Genomic DNA, 19,457 nt, shown 5'->3' with positions numbered 1-19,457 from the left:
TGATGAAGTTGAATAATCAATGCATAGCTTTAATATTTTGGCTGTTTTATTTGTATATAAATGATTTCCATGAATTTTAAGGGTTTTCAACTTTTATCCTTGTTTTTTTTTTTCCCTACAGGTTGAAGAAAGTGCAGTTAACTTATGGAATTGGACTGTGGCAAAAAAAACAGCTCCTGGTATCACTGATATGCAAAGAGTTAAATGTCAGTTTGAATTTGCAGCCATAAATCACAGCAAAAAATATTTGATTAACTAAAATGAGTAAAATGTTTTATGTTTCGCTTTATGTTTAGCTTCTTGTATGACCTCTCATGAATGTCCTCATCTTCTTGAAAAGTCTGTAGATGTTTTCTACCTTTTTGTGCCCCTTTAAATCATAGCGTTTGCAATTTAAAAATATTTTTCTAATGTCAGCACTAAGGGACTCAGAGGCAGATCCTTGACATTAGGATTTGCTACGTTTTTTTGAAGTTGATGCTGGAGTGAATGAATTGAAACAAATGGAAATGGTGAACTGAGCACAGCATGGATCACTAACAAATGTATTGCCCTTCTTACTGTTTATGGATATTTTGCATTTATTCCAGGTCACAAATGTTTATTTTCTTATCTATATTTTCACTGAGAATTGAAACAGTTAATGTCTTTGCATATTTCTGTAGTACGCCATGTTGCCTGCAACCTGATGATGTTTTGTGAAGTAGGTGATTCAAATGAGATGATACGAAGGCAAATTTTGGTAATATAGTTTGTGTCCAAATATTATTTATGTTTGTCTTCTGCTTCCTGAAATGCTAAAGAGCTGATAAGGTTCAAGAATGTTAGAAGAATATTGTTTTCTAATACATTTCACATTTTTATTCTGTCTCCAAGAAAAAATGACAGTAGTTTGGGTTCGTTGCAAGCCAAAGATTTAAACAAACTGTGATAGTGATGTAGAAATATGATAGCATAATGTATATTACCTTAACAAATAGTTGATGAAGAGTATGCCTAAAGCAACCATATTTTAAAAATCTCTAAAAGATTACATGAAATATATCTAGTTTCTAGATTTGCCAATATTTCTGTTTTCTTTTAAATTTGCATATGTCTTTTATGATCTAGATGTTAATGAAGACTGGAAAAGGTTGGGTGGATGTTGGAAAACCTGCCCTTGCAAATAATTTCCTTGAAATTGCCCTGAGTGTAAGTTGAGGCTTTCTAACGTATGTAAATTTTGAGTAGGTGACATAATAGTGGCTGCATGCATTTTTAGCCTACTATGTGCTTTATTTTACAGGATCTAGAGAAACTTTATGCCCAGCTGAACAAGAACTGTAGCAATGAGGCTGAGGCCAATATGCACAAAGCTGACATAGAGAGGGATATATTCAAAGTTCTGTCTTACCAGGCTGAATCTGTATGTTTGAAAAATAATTCAATTCTTTGTAGCAGCATAATGGCAACAAGTGGATTTTATCTGTATTGTTATTATTCAGTAACAATATTACAATAACAATATTCTATAATTCTATGTTCAATCTATATTATGCAGTTCATTGGATTGCTGCCTCCCATATAGCTACTAAATTTGATATACCACTTTGTTAGCACTCCTCTAATGCAAAATTGTATTAATGTTTTAAACATTAATTTAAAAGAAATCCATGTGTCATCCAAGCAATTCATTAGCATATCATGTTGCTTTCTTAGGCAGTTGCTTTAGCAGATTTTCAGAAGGCGGTCATGTGTGTTCAGCGGTGTAAAGACATCCTGATAAGGCTGCCAAAAGAGGTCAGGTTAAACACCTTTTCATTTTGTTCTACTGCCCTGGTCCTTCAGAGCTATGAAAAAATAAACTTGGTTAATTCCCAGCTTTTTTAAAACAGCAATTACAAAACTGGTATAAATTACTCTAATTACAGGTTTGTTACCTTTCTCTCCTATGCTATAACTTTGGCATAGAAACATACGAAGTCAAGAGATATGAGCAGAGTTCCTTTTGGCTCAGGTAATTTGACTCTATTGCTTTTGGCTTAGGTAATAGTTTGATAAGCAATACATAAAATGTCCAATTCTGCCCTATGTATAGCCACTGAGATTTAAAACAAGCACTTATCAGGAGTGATCTGATTCTGTCTAGAATTTCTGTCTAGAAATTCTTCTAGCTGTAGATGTAGTCAAGGCTAAGGTAATTTTATAAGTGCATTTGAAGGGCCCAGGTGGTTTGATGCAAAAAAAAGTAGAAACTCTGAATGTTGCTTCTTTCAGAATTCCCTTAACTCCAGCTTTCTTTTTCTTAAATAAAGCAATCATCACTATTCAAGTTATGTAAATTTGCAGATGTAATTTACTTATAATAAGATGCCATTTAAAGAGGGTTTGTACATGTGATTTATTTCTGGATTAAAGAGAGAAAACTTGCACAGTCTCTCCAAATGCTTCCATAATACATGCATACTGGCTTTTAAGTAACAAATTGACTGCTTATTTGCAAAAAAAAAACATTCTATCCAGGTTATTTGAAGAAATGAGCATTACTGCAGTATATAAGTAGAGCAGCGGCCCCCAACCTTTTCCATACCCCACACCCCTAGAACGCTTTTGATATATTCTTGCACCCCCTTACAAAAGCAGCAATGAATTATGCATATACACTACAATTTTGAAAACCCAGTTTTTCACACCCCCTGGAATATTGTCTCGCCCCCCTGGCTGGGAACCCCTGAGATAGAGGTATGCCTGAAGGCCCCTGGGGGAAAAAGCTTCCCCTCCTCTGTATTCTGTTCTTTTCGTAGCTTTACAATAGAAGGTCTCCAGTATAATTTCTTAAGTGTTTAAGTTGCAGTATGTCAAATAATGACATTGCAAAATTCATACACTACAGAGTCAGGGTGTTGGGCGTGTTCACTTTCGCACAGTCTGGGTCTCCTTTGTGAATGCATCTTTAAGGGCAGGTTTTTACTTATCAGGTGGGTTTTCTTCTCCCCTTCAAGGTCAGTTAATCCATTCTGTTTTTCTTTCTTTTATTAAACAGCCTCAGCTGTGAAATTGGAAAGACACACAAAAACTATTCAGTTAGTAAAGAAATGCAGGTGAGAAACCTTTGCAATGCCATGGGAAATATCTTTGTCATTCAGTGTGAGGAGACATGACCTTTATTGCCCCTCTCCAATTTATTCTCAGCCTTTTGAGTGTAAATATTAATTTAATTTTATTTATAGGCCAAAGTACTACGATTATTAGCTACTGTGTATTTGGAATGGGATTATAAACAATATCAAGAGAAAGCTCTCCAGGTTGTCATCATGGCAAATGAGGTGAGGTTGATTTCTGGGCTAGGCTAATTCTTAAGAGTTTTGCAATCAGTGGAATGACTTCCAAGATAATACATAGAGGAAAGTTGTTTTAGTCTGTAGGCAACAAAAAAGGACAAAGAATCTAGTAGTACTTTTTCCAAAAAATATGTTAAAAGATATCTTCTTTCGTGAGCTACAGTTCCCTTCATCAGATGTGCAGTGTGCATACTGTACGATAATGAAGTATTTATGTATGCATAGCATACATACAAATCTCATTTCATCTCTATGCATCTGATAAAATTAAGGTCAGTGTAGTTTGTTGGTCCTAATAGTTTTTTTTAAATTCAAAATGATGTCAAAGAGAGAATAAAATAATATTTTATTGCTTAAAATGAGAATAATAGTTTGAGGTCTCTGGGATTTATTAAGATAACTTTTTAATTCCCTTATATATGAGGCAAAAGATTTCTGAGGGTCTCAAATGGAAGATTAAGTGCCATGTAGTGGTTAACTGGTGTGGTTCAAGTCCATCTTTCATCATGGAAGTTCCCTGGTGACTTTGGACCACAATTTACCCTCCGGAGTTCTATCTTGGGGAAAACGGGGAGAGTACTGGGTTCACCATCCTGAGCTTGTAAAAGAAAAAAAAAGGGATATAAATCTAATAAAAATAATTATTAACTGGTAATCTGGCAATAGTAGGTAGACTGTTGCTAAGGATATTTAAGATTATTCTAGAAGATATGGAGAATTTACTCATGAAAAGTTTTGACATTCTTTATGAATAGGCATTACTCTGAATCTGATAAAAATAGTTTGGCTATCAAATAATACATTGATGTCTTGATTTACAGGAGAATTTACATCCAGCTGGTTTTTACTTAAAAATTAAAATTCTCCTGAAAGGCGATGATGCATCAGATGAAGATATTAGAAAAGGTATTATTCTTGCTTCAGCATAAGATCAACAACATGTCTGAGTTGTCATAGAGGAGGAGGTGAACCGAAGTGGTAGCAGCTTCACTTTAACTTGTACAGGTTTAAATTAAGCTGATGTACTTCTTTGATTCTGAACAAAGGAAAGAAAGTTTAAACCAATGCAGGAGCCCTTAAGAGTTTTACAAACAGCGTCCACATTCACTCCTGTGAATTCTTCCTTTCCTCCTTGCTACAAGCAAAGATTATTGAATATATTCATTTTCCTACTGCACAGCGGTATAAATTACCCCAGTCTCTCTGTCCATCGAGGCTCTTTGGATCATTGGTTATTTAGTCATTCTTGTATAAGACAAAGGACTTACACTTTATTTCCCCCCCACACACACACACACAAAGCCTTTTAGTAAACATGCTAACCTTGTTCTTGCTGCTTTCTAGCTGTCACTGAACTTCTGCAGCATGAGGCTTCTCCGGAGATCTGTCTGGACACTGCAAAGTTGCTCCTTGAACATGAGAGGTATAAAGATCGAAGGGCCCTCTGGAACACAGGCATCTGTGTCTATCATAAGACTATTTAGGGAATATCCAAGACATCCACCTATCTTCTTTGTGTGTTTTTTTAACAAACTCCATTTTTCTGCAATGTGTTTGTATAATTATGATTTATTATCTTGCAATAAAGGGAGGTGAATTGACAGAGTGCCAGAGTTGCCCAGTAGCAGGATAGCTGCAAATAGGCGCAGGTGCGTTGGCTAGGTGGGAATAAATGAAACAAAGGCTGATCAGTGATTCTTGATTTGGATGCTCAGATTGATTTGAAGAGACGCATTTGGGTAAGCAGCATTTTCAGCCAAAGACCTACAATTAGCACGATTGCAGCAGTATGTACTATGCACAGACCTACAATGTGATTCCTGACAGAGTGCTCCAGCAAGCTTTTGATATGAAAATCTGTGCCTTAATGACTGTTGAGTAACATAGGACAGGATGTCAGGTTTCTGTTACTGAGAAATATATGAATTCTTTTAGCTTTCTATGGTGTCAAAATCCCCAGCTTATTTTCATGTACATTCAGGGAAGCCATTGGATTTGACCTTCTGAAATCAGCCTCTCAGCTGTTTGAAAGATCCCCAGATGCTGGCAGAGTCCTCCTCTTTCATATCGAACTCCTGTTACAGAGAATGAAGGAGCCACTTGCCAAGGGAATGATTGAAGATGCCATAGCAGGTCTGTGTACAGCTTTTCATTATACTCCTGGGGTAGATACCTAGAAGGAATTTGCAGAATGTGAAAACCTCTGTTTTGCTTGAATTTTTCAGCTAAGAAATCCAGCAATTATAACTTCATTCTGACTAAAATTGTATAACTTTACCATTAATTTAAGATTAACATTAATTTAAGCTTATCTTTAAATTGTTCGACTTTTAACCATGATTCCAAGAGTCCACTTTTGAAATTTGTTACTGGAAATTTTAGTAGAAGTATTTTGAGGTTTTAGGTGAAATTTTGCTTAGTATTGCTATCGTAGGTGTCATAGATGATCCTAGGTCTGATTCTGCTCAATATAGTTAGAAATATAGACATTCTTCGGATTCGTAGAATTAGCGAAATACTGAAATTTATCTTCTTAGCACACAGCTTAGGAAAGCAACTGCCTGCTGAAATACTCAACCATTTACACCTTGTTCTGTGGGACAGAGCAGCTAAGAATTACGAGGTTAGTCCTCTTACTACCTCTGAGCAAAGTCAGCATATCCTTTTCAAAGTATGCAGATACTACCTCAAAGTATGCAGATACTACTGCAATCCAAGATTACTGATAATGCTATAGAGTAAATAGGCGATCTTCATTATCTCTCATTTAATATATTCCAAACTGGTAAAGATACCGTGCAGGTGACGAATATTGTGAAAATACCTGTCTTGTGTTGTGTTCATCATTTGCCTGAAGATTTGTCCCTTGTTTTGCACTGAGTATGGGGTGTCTGATTAAGCTCATAATAACTAATTTTAATTAATACTGTATAGAGTAAATGAGAAACTCTGGGGATTTCTCTCCTGGTCTCCTGCCCCTCTGCCTTTTATAGGCATGTGCGCCTATAAAGACCCAGTTGCTGTCTTCCAGTCAAAGAACTATCCCGAAGCCCTTCGGTGGTACAACTACTCTCTCCGCTTTTACGCCTCTGGGCAGACAGACCAGCAGCAGAACCTGGCAAAGCTGTACAGGAACATGGCTGCTTGCTATCTTCACTTGAAAGAGCCTGACGAGGTATCCTTCTTCTCTGTGTCCTCTCTTTCAGGTTCTCCCTGGCCAGAGAAAGAATCTTTGGCCATGGCTTGGACTCAGGAGCCCTTTCCTTCTGAAGGGGGCGTTTGGGGAGGAGGGGGGTCTTCCTACTTAATATGGAAGCCCTGAGCTACGTGAAGCCCAAGAGAACAGGGCCTCTCCTTTATACCTGTAGATAAGGATCATCACTAAGTTTATGTAGCTTGCCTCGGTCGTGGCTTGCAATGGAAGAAAGTAATCTTCACAAGGAAGAGAAGATCTGCCAGAGTGTATCAAATCCATCTGTTTCTTGCTGGGGTTGTTAGCATGTTAATATTAATTCACGTCAAGTGGGCTTTCTCCTAAGGCATATTCTCAAGTTAGCTGTCTGCTGCAGAAGACCCAGAGGTTATACAGCCTGTCCCTTCCCAAAGGAACATCCTATTCTGCCAGATGTTACAGCTAGTCTTGCCTCATTTCTCTCAGGACATCTCTGGCACCTCACTTCAGACTCCTTAGGAAAGAAGAATGCTTGCATGACCCTTAGCTGTTTTAGGAAGATCCAGGAGACAGTGGCGCCCTTGCCAACTCATCTTTTGTTTCAAACCTTCTGGCATGAATTAGCTACATCAACACAATTCCTTTGACAGCATCACTGCAGAGGCAAAGTGGTCCTTTTTGCTGGGACCTCATCTTGCCAGCAGAGAATGTGTTTATGTTGTTTTTATTGCTCCAGATGAACTAAAAATGAAAAAGAGAAACTGTTGTGTGAATGTATTGGTCTGAAGTGCAAGAGTTACTCTGTTGCTTCATTTGGGATATATTACAGTAATTGTTCGATATGATATAATATATGTTTTATTGCAAAAATGTTATTATTTAATAGAAACTAATTATATAGCTATTAACTAGTTATTTGGCTGTTACTGTGACTAACTGAGCTGATTCTCTTTACCTAAAGGCTAATGAGGCTATAAAGAAGGCAGAAAGATATGACCCAAACAGCATCTTCACTCACTTCTATGTTTGTAAAATAGCAGTCTTAGAGAAAAATACCCTCAAAGGTATTTGTGCCTTTGTGCTTTTACTGTGCCGGTGAATGTGTAATCCATCTGTTTAAGGGCAAGGAGCTAGAGAATCTAATGACTGTTTATCCCACCTTTGCCCTCTATATATCAGACAAGCACCTCTTGTCACAAAGTGGTATTCACAACTGCATAGAAGGGGTATTCTTCTGCATAGAATTATGTTTTTAAGAGAATATGGCAAATTACACAAAAGGCATCAGCAGAAAGAATGTAAAAGTTCCAGATTTGGAATCTTTTAACTATCCAGGACACATCTCAGAATTTAGGGCATTTGGTTCCCTCCATGTAGAGCAGAAATGCTTCTTGGTAGCACACTGTCACTTTGGTAATCCCTCTTTCTTGATTGTTGTTATTAATGTCATCGAAAAGATGCTAATAACTATTATCAGGGTATGCAAAATAGTAGTGATTTTTAGTTACACCACTGTTATTTGGTCATATATTTGGAATCAGGGTAGCATATTTTTAGATTTTAAATGAATTACTTGGGCATACATTATAACCTTCAACAGTTTGGTTTTGGTATATTTCAGCATGAGCTTTAATATGTCCTATTTGAATAATGTATTTAACCATATAGTTTTTATATATTTCTCATCCACCAGATTTAGGTTTGTCTGGATGGATTATGAAATCATTAAAATAGTAAAAAGAATAAAGGGCACTATAAATAGGAAAAATACATAGAATAAGAAAAATATATTCAGAGAGACAGACTACAGAATATGATTCTTCGGCAATCTCACTTGTTTAAATTTGCAATCATGTAAAACAAAGTAATTTTCCTTGATATTGCTAATATATATTTACTGCATGTTATTTTAACATAGATCTTTCTCATGTACGTAATTTATTTAAACATAATTGAGGATTCAAGCCAGGAGAGTAACTTAGCAATAGAGCTTGGCTCAAAAGTAGCATCTTTGGTTCCTGAACTTGGGAGAGGGGTGGAGAGTGACCCCAGGCTGTCCCTTAAGATTGCTAACTAAATACACCCATTTATACCATGTTCATAAACCAAAGCAGTCCCTTATATAACGAACAGAATGAAAAACACAATTTGTACATATCATGAACACAAGAAACGATTTACTAGCAATAAGTAGATTTCTGTGCAAAGAACAACAAACAGTCTTGCAGCACTGGAAGAGCTGACAAATGTTTTTGTCTGCAAGGTACAACAATACTTTATTTTTCTTACAAAAGCCTACAATTGCTGCCCTCTGGAACATGGAAGAGCAGCCTACTGTAAGATCAAACCTTACACACAAGTAGCTGAGATTCCACACACAATGACAATTTGGCCTTTGAAGAGATTGACCCAGAACTTGTCAAAGTGTTGGGCTATCTGATACAGGCTATAACTAGACAGCACATGGATGCTAGCGGCGGTAGAAGAGTAACAGGCTTCTCTTCCCGGAGCCGCTCCCAGGTCTGAAGGAACCAATCCAAGGCTGCTCTCGTCTCTTTTAGCTCTGGATGCATTTGTAGCAATGGAGAAATCGGCTGCAGAGCTCACGGAAGGCAAACTGCTCGTGGAAGGATCTGTGGCGACCAACCTTCTGAGCTTAGCCGCTCAATTCGCCCTGGAGGTATAAATTGGATGCTGGGATCTCTATAGCTCCTCCTTTGTAATTGGAAATTTTAGATAAAGCATCCCATTCTCCAGGAGCTGCAATTGACAACAAGAAGAAATGCTAAGGAGGGGATGGGAAGAGGAAAAGAAGCAAAGTTTGGAAACTGTATCCTCAGTTGCATACTTACAAGGATCGCCAGAGAGAGAGAGAGAGAGAGAAAATCAGTGAAAGTCACTGGAGCTGGGGGATGACACAGAAAGTTTTTCAGCCTGACCCTGTTTGAATTGTGTTTAAAATATGACATTCATTGTGTTCAGGCAGAACAAGATCATACTAAAGTTGTATTTTTCAAAGTTATATTACTAATTAATGCATTTTCCCTTCAGAATGATCAACAGGCTATGGCTATTAAAGCCTTGGAGTATTTATCTCAACACTTGGAGGGTTGCCAGCAAGCGCTTACAGCAGTAAAGTGAGTAAATAATTAAAAAAATGCTGTTTTGTTTCATAATTTGCTGTCAGAATATGAAGACTTTGGTCTTTTTTATATTTCCTTAAGATGCCCTCATTTTATATCTGGGAAGGATTTGCTTTACTTGAAATCTTGTTTCAGATTCAGTTTTTAAACGTATCTCTAACATTATTTATTTATTTATTTATTTATTTTAATTCCATTTATATCCCACCCTTCTCCGAAGACTATACCAAATTATTATTAAACATTTTGCCATCTTTCTTCAACACAGGATGTGGAGTTTTTGTGCTGGAGCGATTTGGCAAAAGGGCCTCTACAGTTAGTAAACAACGATAAAAGTAAAGAGAGTAGCTCTTGAAGGAAGGTGGATGTTTTAAATTATGTGTGCTAAACAACATTTGGTATAATTGGCTTTTGTTGCAGGTGTTTGATTCGACTTGTGTTGTCAAAAGTGACATCTGAAGAAGAGATGTGAGTTGCATTTCTAATAATTATTGATACTCGGCTTTCGATAAGGTGTTACTGAGAAAAGTTAAATAGCCACTTGAATTACGCAGAAGGAGATAAACGTTTAGCCATGGTTATTTTGAACCATCACTAACATAGTACTGAACCTAGATTTAGACTTTATTTTAACCTCCTGTCGACAGTGTTAGTTCTTCCTTCATGTAATCATATTTCTATTTCCTCATAGAAGAGCAGTGTTATTACTGGTTTATCTTAACTGCTGTTTCTTCAGAGAAGATATTTTTCTCCCTTGAATATCATTTAGAGATGCTAAATAACTGCCTCTGTTTTATTTTAGGATTAAAGATATGGAGACACTGCTAGCGCACTTGACAGCAGGTATTATGCTAGCTGGATCATTGTACATCGTGTTCATTTACTGAGTGTCGTCTGTTCAGAACCCCGACAGACCTTTAGCTGCTTTATAAAGTCCCAGTCAGAAAGTACAAGGTTCATAAATCCTTGTTTGTTGCTAACATTAATTCGTCTCTTCCAGCTCACCGTAGACTTGATGAGCTGCACAGTAAGGAAAAGGAGATGCTGGAAATCAGGGCCAGTGAAGCTCAGTGGTTCAGAAAGATAGGTAGGCCAGGACGCGGAGTCTGCCATCACCGCCGTGATTCCAAAAGAAAAAGCATCCTGTGGAAATGCTTGGGCAGGGGGCACTTACACCAGAGGTGCAGGCATTCTTCCCTCCTGGGCAAAATGGCGTTCTCTGACTCCCTTCTGCATTCGTGCACAGACGCAACAGCCCTGTAATCCGAAACCAGGAGGAGCGATCTGAGTGCGAGGAATCGGGTTTTCTTGCACTTGTCAGCAGTAAACACAGCCGGTCAGATGTTCAAGACAGATTGTTCGCATGGCCATTTTAGTTCATACATTCCAAGAAGAGGAGCGGGGGAAGGTGTCTTTATTTATGGACTGAATAAAGAAGGGATTTTAAAAGCATGGGTATTCTTTTGTAATAATAGGAATCCCCGTGTAATCTCTGTACAGAAATTATCCATGACTTTTTAAGCCCATCAGAGGAGAAAAGGCTTTGTCTTAAGCAGAACTGTCATAATTGCTGTTGGTGATGCTGTTAAATCTGACATTCTGTTTTATTTGCTTTATGAGCTTGGAACTTGGCTGTGCGATGCGAGGGCTGCTTAAAAGTGATGAGAGATTTCTTTATAATATCATTCAAGGTATGCGCTTCCCCCTAAATTCTCCCTGATTTCTTTGCATTTGCCATTGTGGGTTCTTTGGGCAGAGCTCGTTTTGAAAGGAACGCTGCTCCCTTACTATTCATGTCTTGTCACTGGCCAGCTGATCAGTAGCCAGCCAGCAACAAACGGTTTCAGTCCAGAAACTGGTAAATCATCTGACTGGTCTCAGTTAAAATGTAAAGGAGTATCTTGGTCCCTGCTAGAATGTGTGGAAAAGTTGGCCATTTTCTGTAGTTGCCCAAGAACCTTAGCAAACCAGCTAGAAGTTAAAAAATATTTTACCAGAAGTGCTAAACTTACTGCAAAACTTACTGCATATAGTTGAGAGACTTTTACCAACAAATATGCTGTATTGTGGGTTAATTTGTCAAACTCTGTGGTACCTGACAAAAAGAGAAACAAATTTTCATGACCTCGTTAGGAGGAGAGTAGTGATTTAATTATGATTATGGATGAGCAAGAAACATACTATTTACTTTTAATAAATACATTTTAGTCTGTGCTTCACATTACTTCTCAAAGATTGCAGCACTGTGGTTATTGTGTGTTACTGTGATATTGTTCCTACCCAGAGTCAATTGGATTGAGACGGGTGGCTATAGAAACTGAATTTATAAATAAGTAATAAAGTTATGAGCAAAACCAGAAGTGAGTTTTGAGATTGTTTTGTCTATGCAACCATGATTAAGTTTTTAAAAAAATGCAAATCCCTATTTAAGTGGCTTATGATCTTCTCCTCTGACCAAGTTTGGATAGCTCTGACCTACTTTGATGAAGGGAAAAATAATTACGGTTGCACTGATATTTCCTGCTGCAGTTCTCCCAGTTTTGTCCTCTCGATAAAGCTGTCCTGCTCGCTCAGAGAACATGCCTACTCATGGCTGCCGCGGTGGATCTGGACATAAGCCGAAGCAATTTGCTGCCTGCTGATGAGGTAGAATTTGGAAGTAATTCAATTGTTAACTTTTGTATTTTAGGAGAAGTGCCATGGAAATTTAGGAAAGGCCTAAGTTGTTTTCTGATTAATTGTCCTGTAGAGATGACATCTGCCTGATTGTCTTTGGAAATGGGAATAATATTTGATACTTGAGCCATTCTTCCAGCACTCCACATTTTATATCATAAACCTATAGTCATTCTACCCTTTTGTGTTCTTTAGAGAATTTGCAGAACATTTAAATAAAAATAATAATATCTAGGCATTGATAATCAATAGATAAGTTTATGTAGGCAAAAAAACAGGAAATGCCTTCTCCCTGACACGCTAACAAGTGTTGTGATGCTCTCATGTACAGTTTACCTGAAATGTGTGTTTGCTTCCAAAGCAGGCTAAACTGCTGACTCAGGCCCTCGAGTACATTCAGTCCTGCAGAGCAGTCTGGAAAGTCTTGAAGCAGACAGGTGAGCTAGAATTTCTACAGTTCCAAAATAAATTAATGGTGAAACCTGCTTGCCTTGGTTAGTGATGGCCGTGGGATGCTGTTTGCCCCGAGGCTGAAGTCTTGTTTCATTCGAGACTCCCTCGAAGGCTTTCGAGCAAGGCTGCAGCCCTTTCAAAGCAGATTGCAGGGCTCTCTCAGCCCTGGATTTTGCTGCCCACTGAGAAGCGAGGCTGGGGCCGTGGCCTCCTTACAAGCCTAGTGAAGCAATGGGACTAAGGCAGCTCCGTATCTTTTAGTGGAAACCAGGCGGGCGTTGTCTGCGCTCATGGCTTCCTAGGCTTGGAAATGCCCATCTCCCACCTGAATTCCTCTTCGTAGTGCTGAAACTGTACGGACCGGGGGTTGTTTTGCCCCCCTTCCCATTCATAACTGGTGAGCTACTAAAGTGGGACTTGTTTTCTGCTCCATAGGCGATTTCCCCAAGGACCCCACAGATAAAATATTACTGCTTTATGAATTTGAAGCCAGTGCCAAGCTGAATTCACCTGCAGTGCCCAGCCTCTTAGACGAAGTGGTGGCGCTTCCACAGGTGGAGATCAAGACTCTGGAAACCATTGCTAGTAAGAGCCAGGCCTGCTTCCCCTGCTACCCTTCGGGGGGGGGGGCAGAATCTTGCATTTCAAGGCAGCTGCTTCAAATGAGAACTGCTGCTTCTGTGAGTCTCGGGCAATAAAGCCACCTGCCCCAGCAAAAATGGAGTTGAAGCTTCTGTGACCCCCACCCATCGATGGTGTGCTTACGGCCTTTTTCTCTGAGCAGCAGCCCTGCGGTGTTGGGAAAGGGCAGGTGCCCAGTGGCTTGAAAGCTGTCTCTTTTTCTCATGACTTCTTCCTCAAGCGTTGGCCATGGAATCTCCCGCTCACTACCCATCCGTGTGCAAGAGGGCTCTCGAGATGATCCTGACTCTCCTTAGGAAAGGCGAACCGATGGATACAATCACCTACAGGTAAGCAGTGGTGCTGAGAAGCAGCTGGGTGCGTAAGGAGTATTTATCCTGGCTGCGTGGATGGAGGACAGGCTTAGGGAGAGAGTATGGCTGTTGCAGGTAAAATTCTTATTAGTTCTTCCCAAGGAAAAAGGTCTAGGGATGCATTCCTTACGCAGGACATTCAAGGCTGCTTCTTTCTGAAAAGGAGCAGCTGCTCTTTCCTTCCCTGTTGTTGAGGGTCCTGAGTTGGGGGAGGGGGTGCTGGACAGGCATGGCCCAGGAACAGTTGCCAAGAGCCAGCTAGCACAGGAATGCTTGCCGGGATGAGGTTTGGATGCCTTGCAAAGTAGGCGGGAAGAAGGTACTGCACGGATGCTTTCCTCAGGACTGTCTTTTCCTTGTATTTCATGCTCAGCAAATGCCTGCACAGCATGGTCCACCTTTCTCTGCCATCCGGCCCGATTGAGGCAGATCCGTGTGTGCTGGAGGAGGCCTGGGCCTATTTTGAAGAGGCTCTGACCACGCTGGACAACACAGTTAGTATCCCGTGGCTTCTTTCTGTGACGGCGGCCTTTCCACGGGGCTATTGAAAGTCTGCCAGATGGGCATTTTGATAGAAGAGAATATTTGCCTGGCTCTTCCTGTTAACATCACAGGCTTAGGTGGATGAGAACAACATCCTCTTGGTGGGCCCCACTTCTGTCCAAGCAGCTAAATGAGGCAGTTTATGTGTACGTGTGTTCACATACCCAGCAGCATTAAAGCAAAATATAGCTGTATATATGTTTTTGCCTTCTTAAAACTAAGCTTGGACTAAAAGCTGCGATATATTCCTACAGACGAATTACCCAGAGGTGGAGATAATCTGGCTTATGACTAGAGCTTGGAACACAGGAATACACCAGTACTCTGCTGGCAAATACAAGGAAGCAGAGCAATGGTGTGGCCTAGGAATGCGGTTCTTGGCCTACTTGGGAACTTTGAAGAACAGCTACGAGAATCAGGTGAGGGTGGGCGGACGGACGAGGAGAGGACTTCATCACACCCAGGGCACCCTCTGAAACGGCCCATCGTACAGGAGGACAAACACACGACAGGGGAGGAAACTGCTTGCTGAGATTGAGCGGATTTCAGTCCCACGGGTTTGATCCCAAAGATTTGTTACAGGAATGCAAATGCCTCACTCTGAAAGTAAAAGGGCCGACGATGTCCTTTCCCAGGGCAGTGTCTTTGCAGTCTCCTCCTAGGCAGCCCTTTGGAAGGAGTCTGAGGCGCTGCAAAGCCACGCGAGGCAGCGTTTAACACACAGTCCTCGTTTTAGTGGGCCTGTTGCTTTTCTGCTGGTTGTTTCCACTAATGGAAGGGCTGAGCTGCACGGCACCCCTCAGCCCATCGTGCCCATTTGTTAGACTTAGGGTGACCTTTGTCCACAGATGATCGGTGTTTACGGTGAGGTGCTGGACCAACTGGACAAAGCAAAGAGACTCCATTCCAAAGAAGAGTGACGGGGACCGTGGCCACCAACAGCTGCCCTGCGCTGAAGGGGAACTGGCTGCATACAGCCACCGCTGGCAAGTGGAATTGTAGGCACTATTAGGTGGAGGATGTTTCACAAACATGAAGTTGAATAAAGCAGTTCTAATTGTTTACAAATATATTTCTCTTCCCTTGTGTATTTTTTATAATTACACTTATATTGCCAATTTTTCCTTAGAAGCTCAAGGCAGTCTACACAAGCAATCTACCCATTTTGTCCTAATGAAATAGGTTCCACCAGTGGAGCAGAATTTAAGTTCAGATCTAAACTTCAGCTCATCTAGTGTGTCTGTCACATACGCCTAACTGATCTCATTAACACAGCTATGAAGGCAGTTCCTCAAGCATGCAGAGACTCTTACATTGCTATTAGTAGGCAGTTGTCTACTGGGATGTAGACACACCTGCACTGCAAGGTGAATAACCATGCTACATTGCAGCATTTGTCACAACTTCTAATTTTGCAAGACCTATGTTTACTGTGTAGCAAATGGCTTGAGAGAAAGTGTAGAAAGTGACAGTAAAAAGAATCCAGCAAAAAAGCTTTAAAAAAGGATTCCAAAACTGTATGGAGAGGGCACTAATGAATGGCTTTGGATTAATATTTCTGGCCTGTGAAGCCCTACAAGACAATCTCCCACACACACACACACCCAAAAAAACAACAAAAAACAACAACACAAGGACATCCCAAGAAAACAGCAGCAGACGGGTTCATTGCAATGTTCATTTATTAAAAATATACGTCTCCTTGGAAGAAACACTGGTAAACCAACTAGTGTCGTGATTGGATACTTTCAGCTACGCCATGGAGGAGGCGGGCCCTTCCTCCATGAGCCTAGAAGAGTGACCGGCTCATTACAAAATAAAAGTCATCGGAGCCTGGAGAAGAGCCAACTCGAGAGCTGTTTCTATTTATGCATAGTCCGGTTCTTCAGAGCGTCCTGAGACACCAGCTGAGCAGAGGAAGTCGGTGGTGGCCTCTCCCAAATCCTCCCACCAGGGATTCTCGTACCCGACAGCAGCTTCCTCCCGATTCTTCAGTCCTACCAGTGAACAGCAGCTCTGGTCCTTCCAAAGTTCCACTTGACATTTCTTGCAACGCAGCTGATGTAGAAATGGCTTCTCGCTTACCAGAATGAATCTCCGCAAGATGACGGGTTTTCACCCATGTTTAACAATGAAGGCCGTGCACAAATCACACAATGAATGATACAGCTACCTACCAGCTATGGAGCGGACAGCATCAACCTGCTACAAGCCGAGGCCTCGTCCCACCCAAGGAATTAGGACTGGAACAACTCGGATCTCCTACCATAGCAGCCGTGGCTCTCACTCCATGGAAACAAGATGAGTACAATCATCTGTTTCAAAGTTGAGATTGGGGCAAGATGACAAAAGTGGGCAAATCTTCTCCTTTGGTCCCCCAGGAAAGGGTTTGCACCGATCTAGAAACACTTGAAAACTCCACCCAGAACTTTCACAAATCCAACTTACTCTTGTTTGGTAATAATAAAAAAAATCTTTTTGCACCTACAGTCTACACGTCGACATGACCACAAATCAGGGCTTCTTCCCGTTAGCAGCTAGCCGCAGTCCATGGAAGACTAACAGTCTGTGCCACGCAGAGCGCATTCTCAATTGCACTGGCCCTTTGCTATCCTGAAGAGTTGCAAGCAGATGTCGGCAGCAAGGAACGGCTGGGACCCATCTCTGCAACGAGGATCATGTAGAAACACAAAATAAGATGGAGGGTGCTATTCTTCATGGAGCCTCTACGGATTAGCTTGGTCAGAAGGGCTTCAAGCGTTGCAACCAGAATTTGGCACAATTCTGCTAGAATAAGAACTTTCCAGGTTCTTGAGTCAATTTTCCACTGAAAACCTGGTTGAGTGACCCTCCAAGGCACAAGCTTCTCTTCACACCCCCTGCTGCATCCAGCTTCTCACTGCACAGAGCAACTCAATGCTCTTCCACAGAACAAGTCGGTGGGATGGAGTCGAGTCTCTACGAGTAACCTGACTGCAACACAAAACAGCCGCTGTGCTCATTCCACACGGTCTGTAGGTTGGGTCTGGAAACTATTTACAATGGAACAATCTTAAAAAATAAGTTAAAAAACTGGATTGTATACCCGTTCAGTTCATTATTATTAAAATCAAAAGCTTGGAATAATGAAAAGCCAACACACCAACACAAACATGATTTTGGTTTAACAGCAGCTTAAAAAAACCTCTCATGCAAACACATCAGGTGACATAAAACAATGTGCAGTTAATATGAAGCATTATCCTTTTGCTTTTGCGTGCTCAAATAAATTGTTGTAACTTGTGTGGTTCTGGGCCCTCTGCTTGCTCCATAATCACAGTGCTGGCTTCTCTCTTTCCAAATGCAGAAATCAGTTTTGGAAGAACCACAAAACAGCACCCCAAAACGCTCCGTACCATTCAGTTCACCTCCAACCACAGCAGTTTCTGTCCCAATGGCTGAGGCAAAGTGGCAATTCTTTCGCTTACAAAGAACATTTCAGCAACCCCCTCGTGCTCTCTCGTCTCATATATATACATATATATATGACTATGTTCAGAACATTCTCTAGTCATGTATATGTATATATTTAGAGCATATATTATATATATAAAATTACTTATCTAGATAAATAAAAGCATTCTGTTGCCTTTTCTTCTTGGTAAAGCTGAGAGGCTGCCTGTCTCCATTACATCTAGAGGGGCAAAAACTGGCCACGTCTGTTGCATCCGTGGCTCTTGAGGCTAGTTGTCAACTGCCACCTCCTACCTTGCTTTTTGACTTCAACAGTTGATGTATTTTCTTAATTAAAAACACAGAAAACTCTCAAATGGGGTTTGTCTCCATTTCTAGGGGAGCAGCAAGATAGTCCATGCAGGAATGGTGGGGGACAGTCACTTGATGAAGGAGACTGGTCCATCCCAAGAAAAAGAAAAACAGGTCTAGAAAATGCAATTGTCAACCATCTAGAAAAGGGACGGGGTGGTCTTCTCGCTCCCCCTCTGGGGCAGAGGGTGGGGAAGGGTCACGGATCTTCTAATAGGTTGATTGGAGGGAGGGGGACGTCACAGTTTCTCAGAGGATGGGATCCAGATATAATGCCCAGATTGGTCCTCTATTATCTGTTTTATTTTACTGTAAATCTCTTCCAGAGAGTCTCCTTGTACAATGGCTGTGGAAATAAAACAGAACTGAGTTTACTAGAGGAGAAGGGTCCTTCCCCCACCGCCAAGGGGCAACTTACTGCCTCCTCTGAAGCTCCAAGCACCTAAACGGATCTTGCATTATTGACCCGTTTTATTCTACATGAAAATCTACTCTTCGCACTCCTTCCAATTCCTACAAAGAAGGCATCTACACAGGGGGGTTCCCATCGCAAGCTCACCAGAACAGCCCAACAGAACTCTCACCCGTAAAGTATTCTCCAAACTCCTGCTCCAGTTTCATGGCTTTGTCAAAGACCTTGTTGGCCTGCTCGTACGTCTGCCTCCGGTTCATCTCCCTGCGGGCCCAGGAAAAAAAACAGTGTCAGGACAAAAGCCTCTACTCCGGCAGGAGCGTCTCTGCTTCTGCCGCTGTCTGAAATCTGACTTTTCCTCAGCTCCCCGAGAGACTCCTGGATTGGCAGGGAAATGGCACAAGGCACCTCCGCGTCTCAACTCCGCCTGAAGAGACAGGTGGAGGGAAAGCGGGAGGGCTGTGGTCATGGAGAGAGCTTACGGACCATGGAGGCCAGAGAGAAACCAAGACTGGCAATTCTGAGAGCCGAATGCAGGGAAAGGTATCCCAAAGTAGATTTTAAATCCACCTGCAGCCAAATAACTTCCATTAATCAAAAAGGGGAGCTGGATGCACTAAGTGGGCAAAAAACCCATTACTGACCTGACCACGGTCCATTTGGCAAGAGCTGCCCAACACCCACGTCCCTGTGTCCATCACTAAACCTTCCCTTCAGAGACGTCTGACAAGACCTGCCCCCCACCAAGCCTCTCCTGCAGCAGGCAGGGCGTCAGGGCCCCCCCCTTCCCACAGGTGCTGTTCCACCCCTGGGCCACGCCCCTCACAGGTCGCCTTCAGGTAAGCGAATTAATGCTTTTATTTATACACCACCCAGCGTCAGACAGTGAGATGGGAGGGGTATAAATTGGGTGAATAAATAAAAATAACTAAATTGCTA

At 41.2% G+C, this 19,457-nt stretch overlaps 2 protein-coding genes across 5 annotated transcripts in view; one reads left to right on the top strand and one right to left on the bottom strand.

The window, feature by feature from the left end:
* The first annotated feature begins 731 nt into the window (after window positions 1–731).
* Window positions 732–15,370, top strand: TEX11 (testis expressed 11). Its single transcript, XM_083372206.1, has 26 exons — window positions 732–742; window positions 1,111–1,191; window positions 1,286–1,405; window positions 1,699–1,779; window positions 1,911–1,996; window positions 3,023–3,080; window positions 3,210–3,305; window positions 4,142–4,226; window positions 4,665–4,743; window positions 5,302–5,453; window positions 5,858–5,943; window positions 6,352–6,495; window positions 7,454–7,556; window positions 9,054–9,172; window positions 9,544–9,629; window positions 10,056–10,103; window positions 10,438–10,478; window positions 10,636–10,722; window positions 11,256–11,326; window positions 12,165–12,281; window positions 12,673–12,748; window positions 13,200–13,349; window positions 13,627–13,735; window positions 14,133–14,253; window positions 14,557–14,721; window positions 15,151–15,370. The coding sequence occupies exons 2-26, from the start codon at window positions 1,111–1,113 to the stop codon at window positions 15,220–15,222; spliced, it is 2,433 nt and encodes an 810-aa protein (XP_083228332.1). The 5' UTR covers window positions 732–742; the 3' UTR covers window positions 15,223–15,370.
* A 596-nt stretch (window positions 15,371–15,966) lies between these two features.
* The window catches only part of DLG3 (discs large MAGUK scaffold protein 3), a 38,312-nt gene continuing 34,821 nt past the window's right edge, over window positions 15,967–19,457 (bottom strand). For all 4 annotated transcript variants that reach the window (XM_083372089.1, XM_083372090.1, XM_083372091.1 and 1 more), the window contains 2 exons: window positions 18,691–18,782; window positions 15,967–18,452 (listed from right to left, as the gene is read on the bottom strand). In XM_083372089.1, coding sequence (XP_083228215.1) covers window positions 18,346–18,452; window positions 18,691–18,782 — 199 coding nt within the window. In that variant the 3' untranslated portion in view covers window positions 15,967–18,345. The remainder of the gene's footprint in view (window positions 18,453–18,690; window positions 18,783–19,457) is intronic.

Source organism: Vipera ursinii (genome assembly GCF_947247035.1).
Source record: "Vipera ursinii genome assembly, chromosome: 12".
Classification (NCBI taxonomy): domain Eukaryota; kingdom Metazoa; phylum Chordata; class Lepidosauria; order Squamata; family Viperidae; genus Vipera; species Vipera ursinii.
The sequence above is the reverse complement of the archived record's forward strand: the minus strand, read 5'-3'. Positions and strand labels throughout refer to the sequence as shown.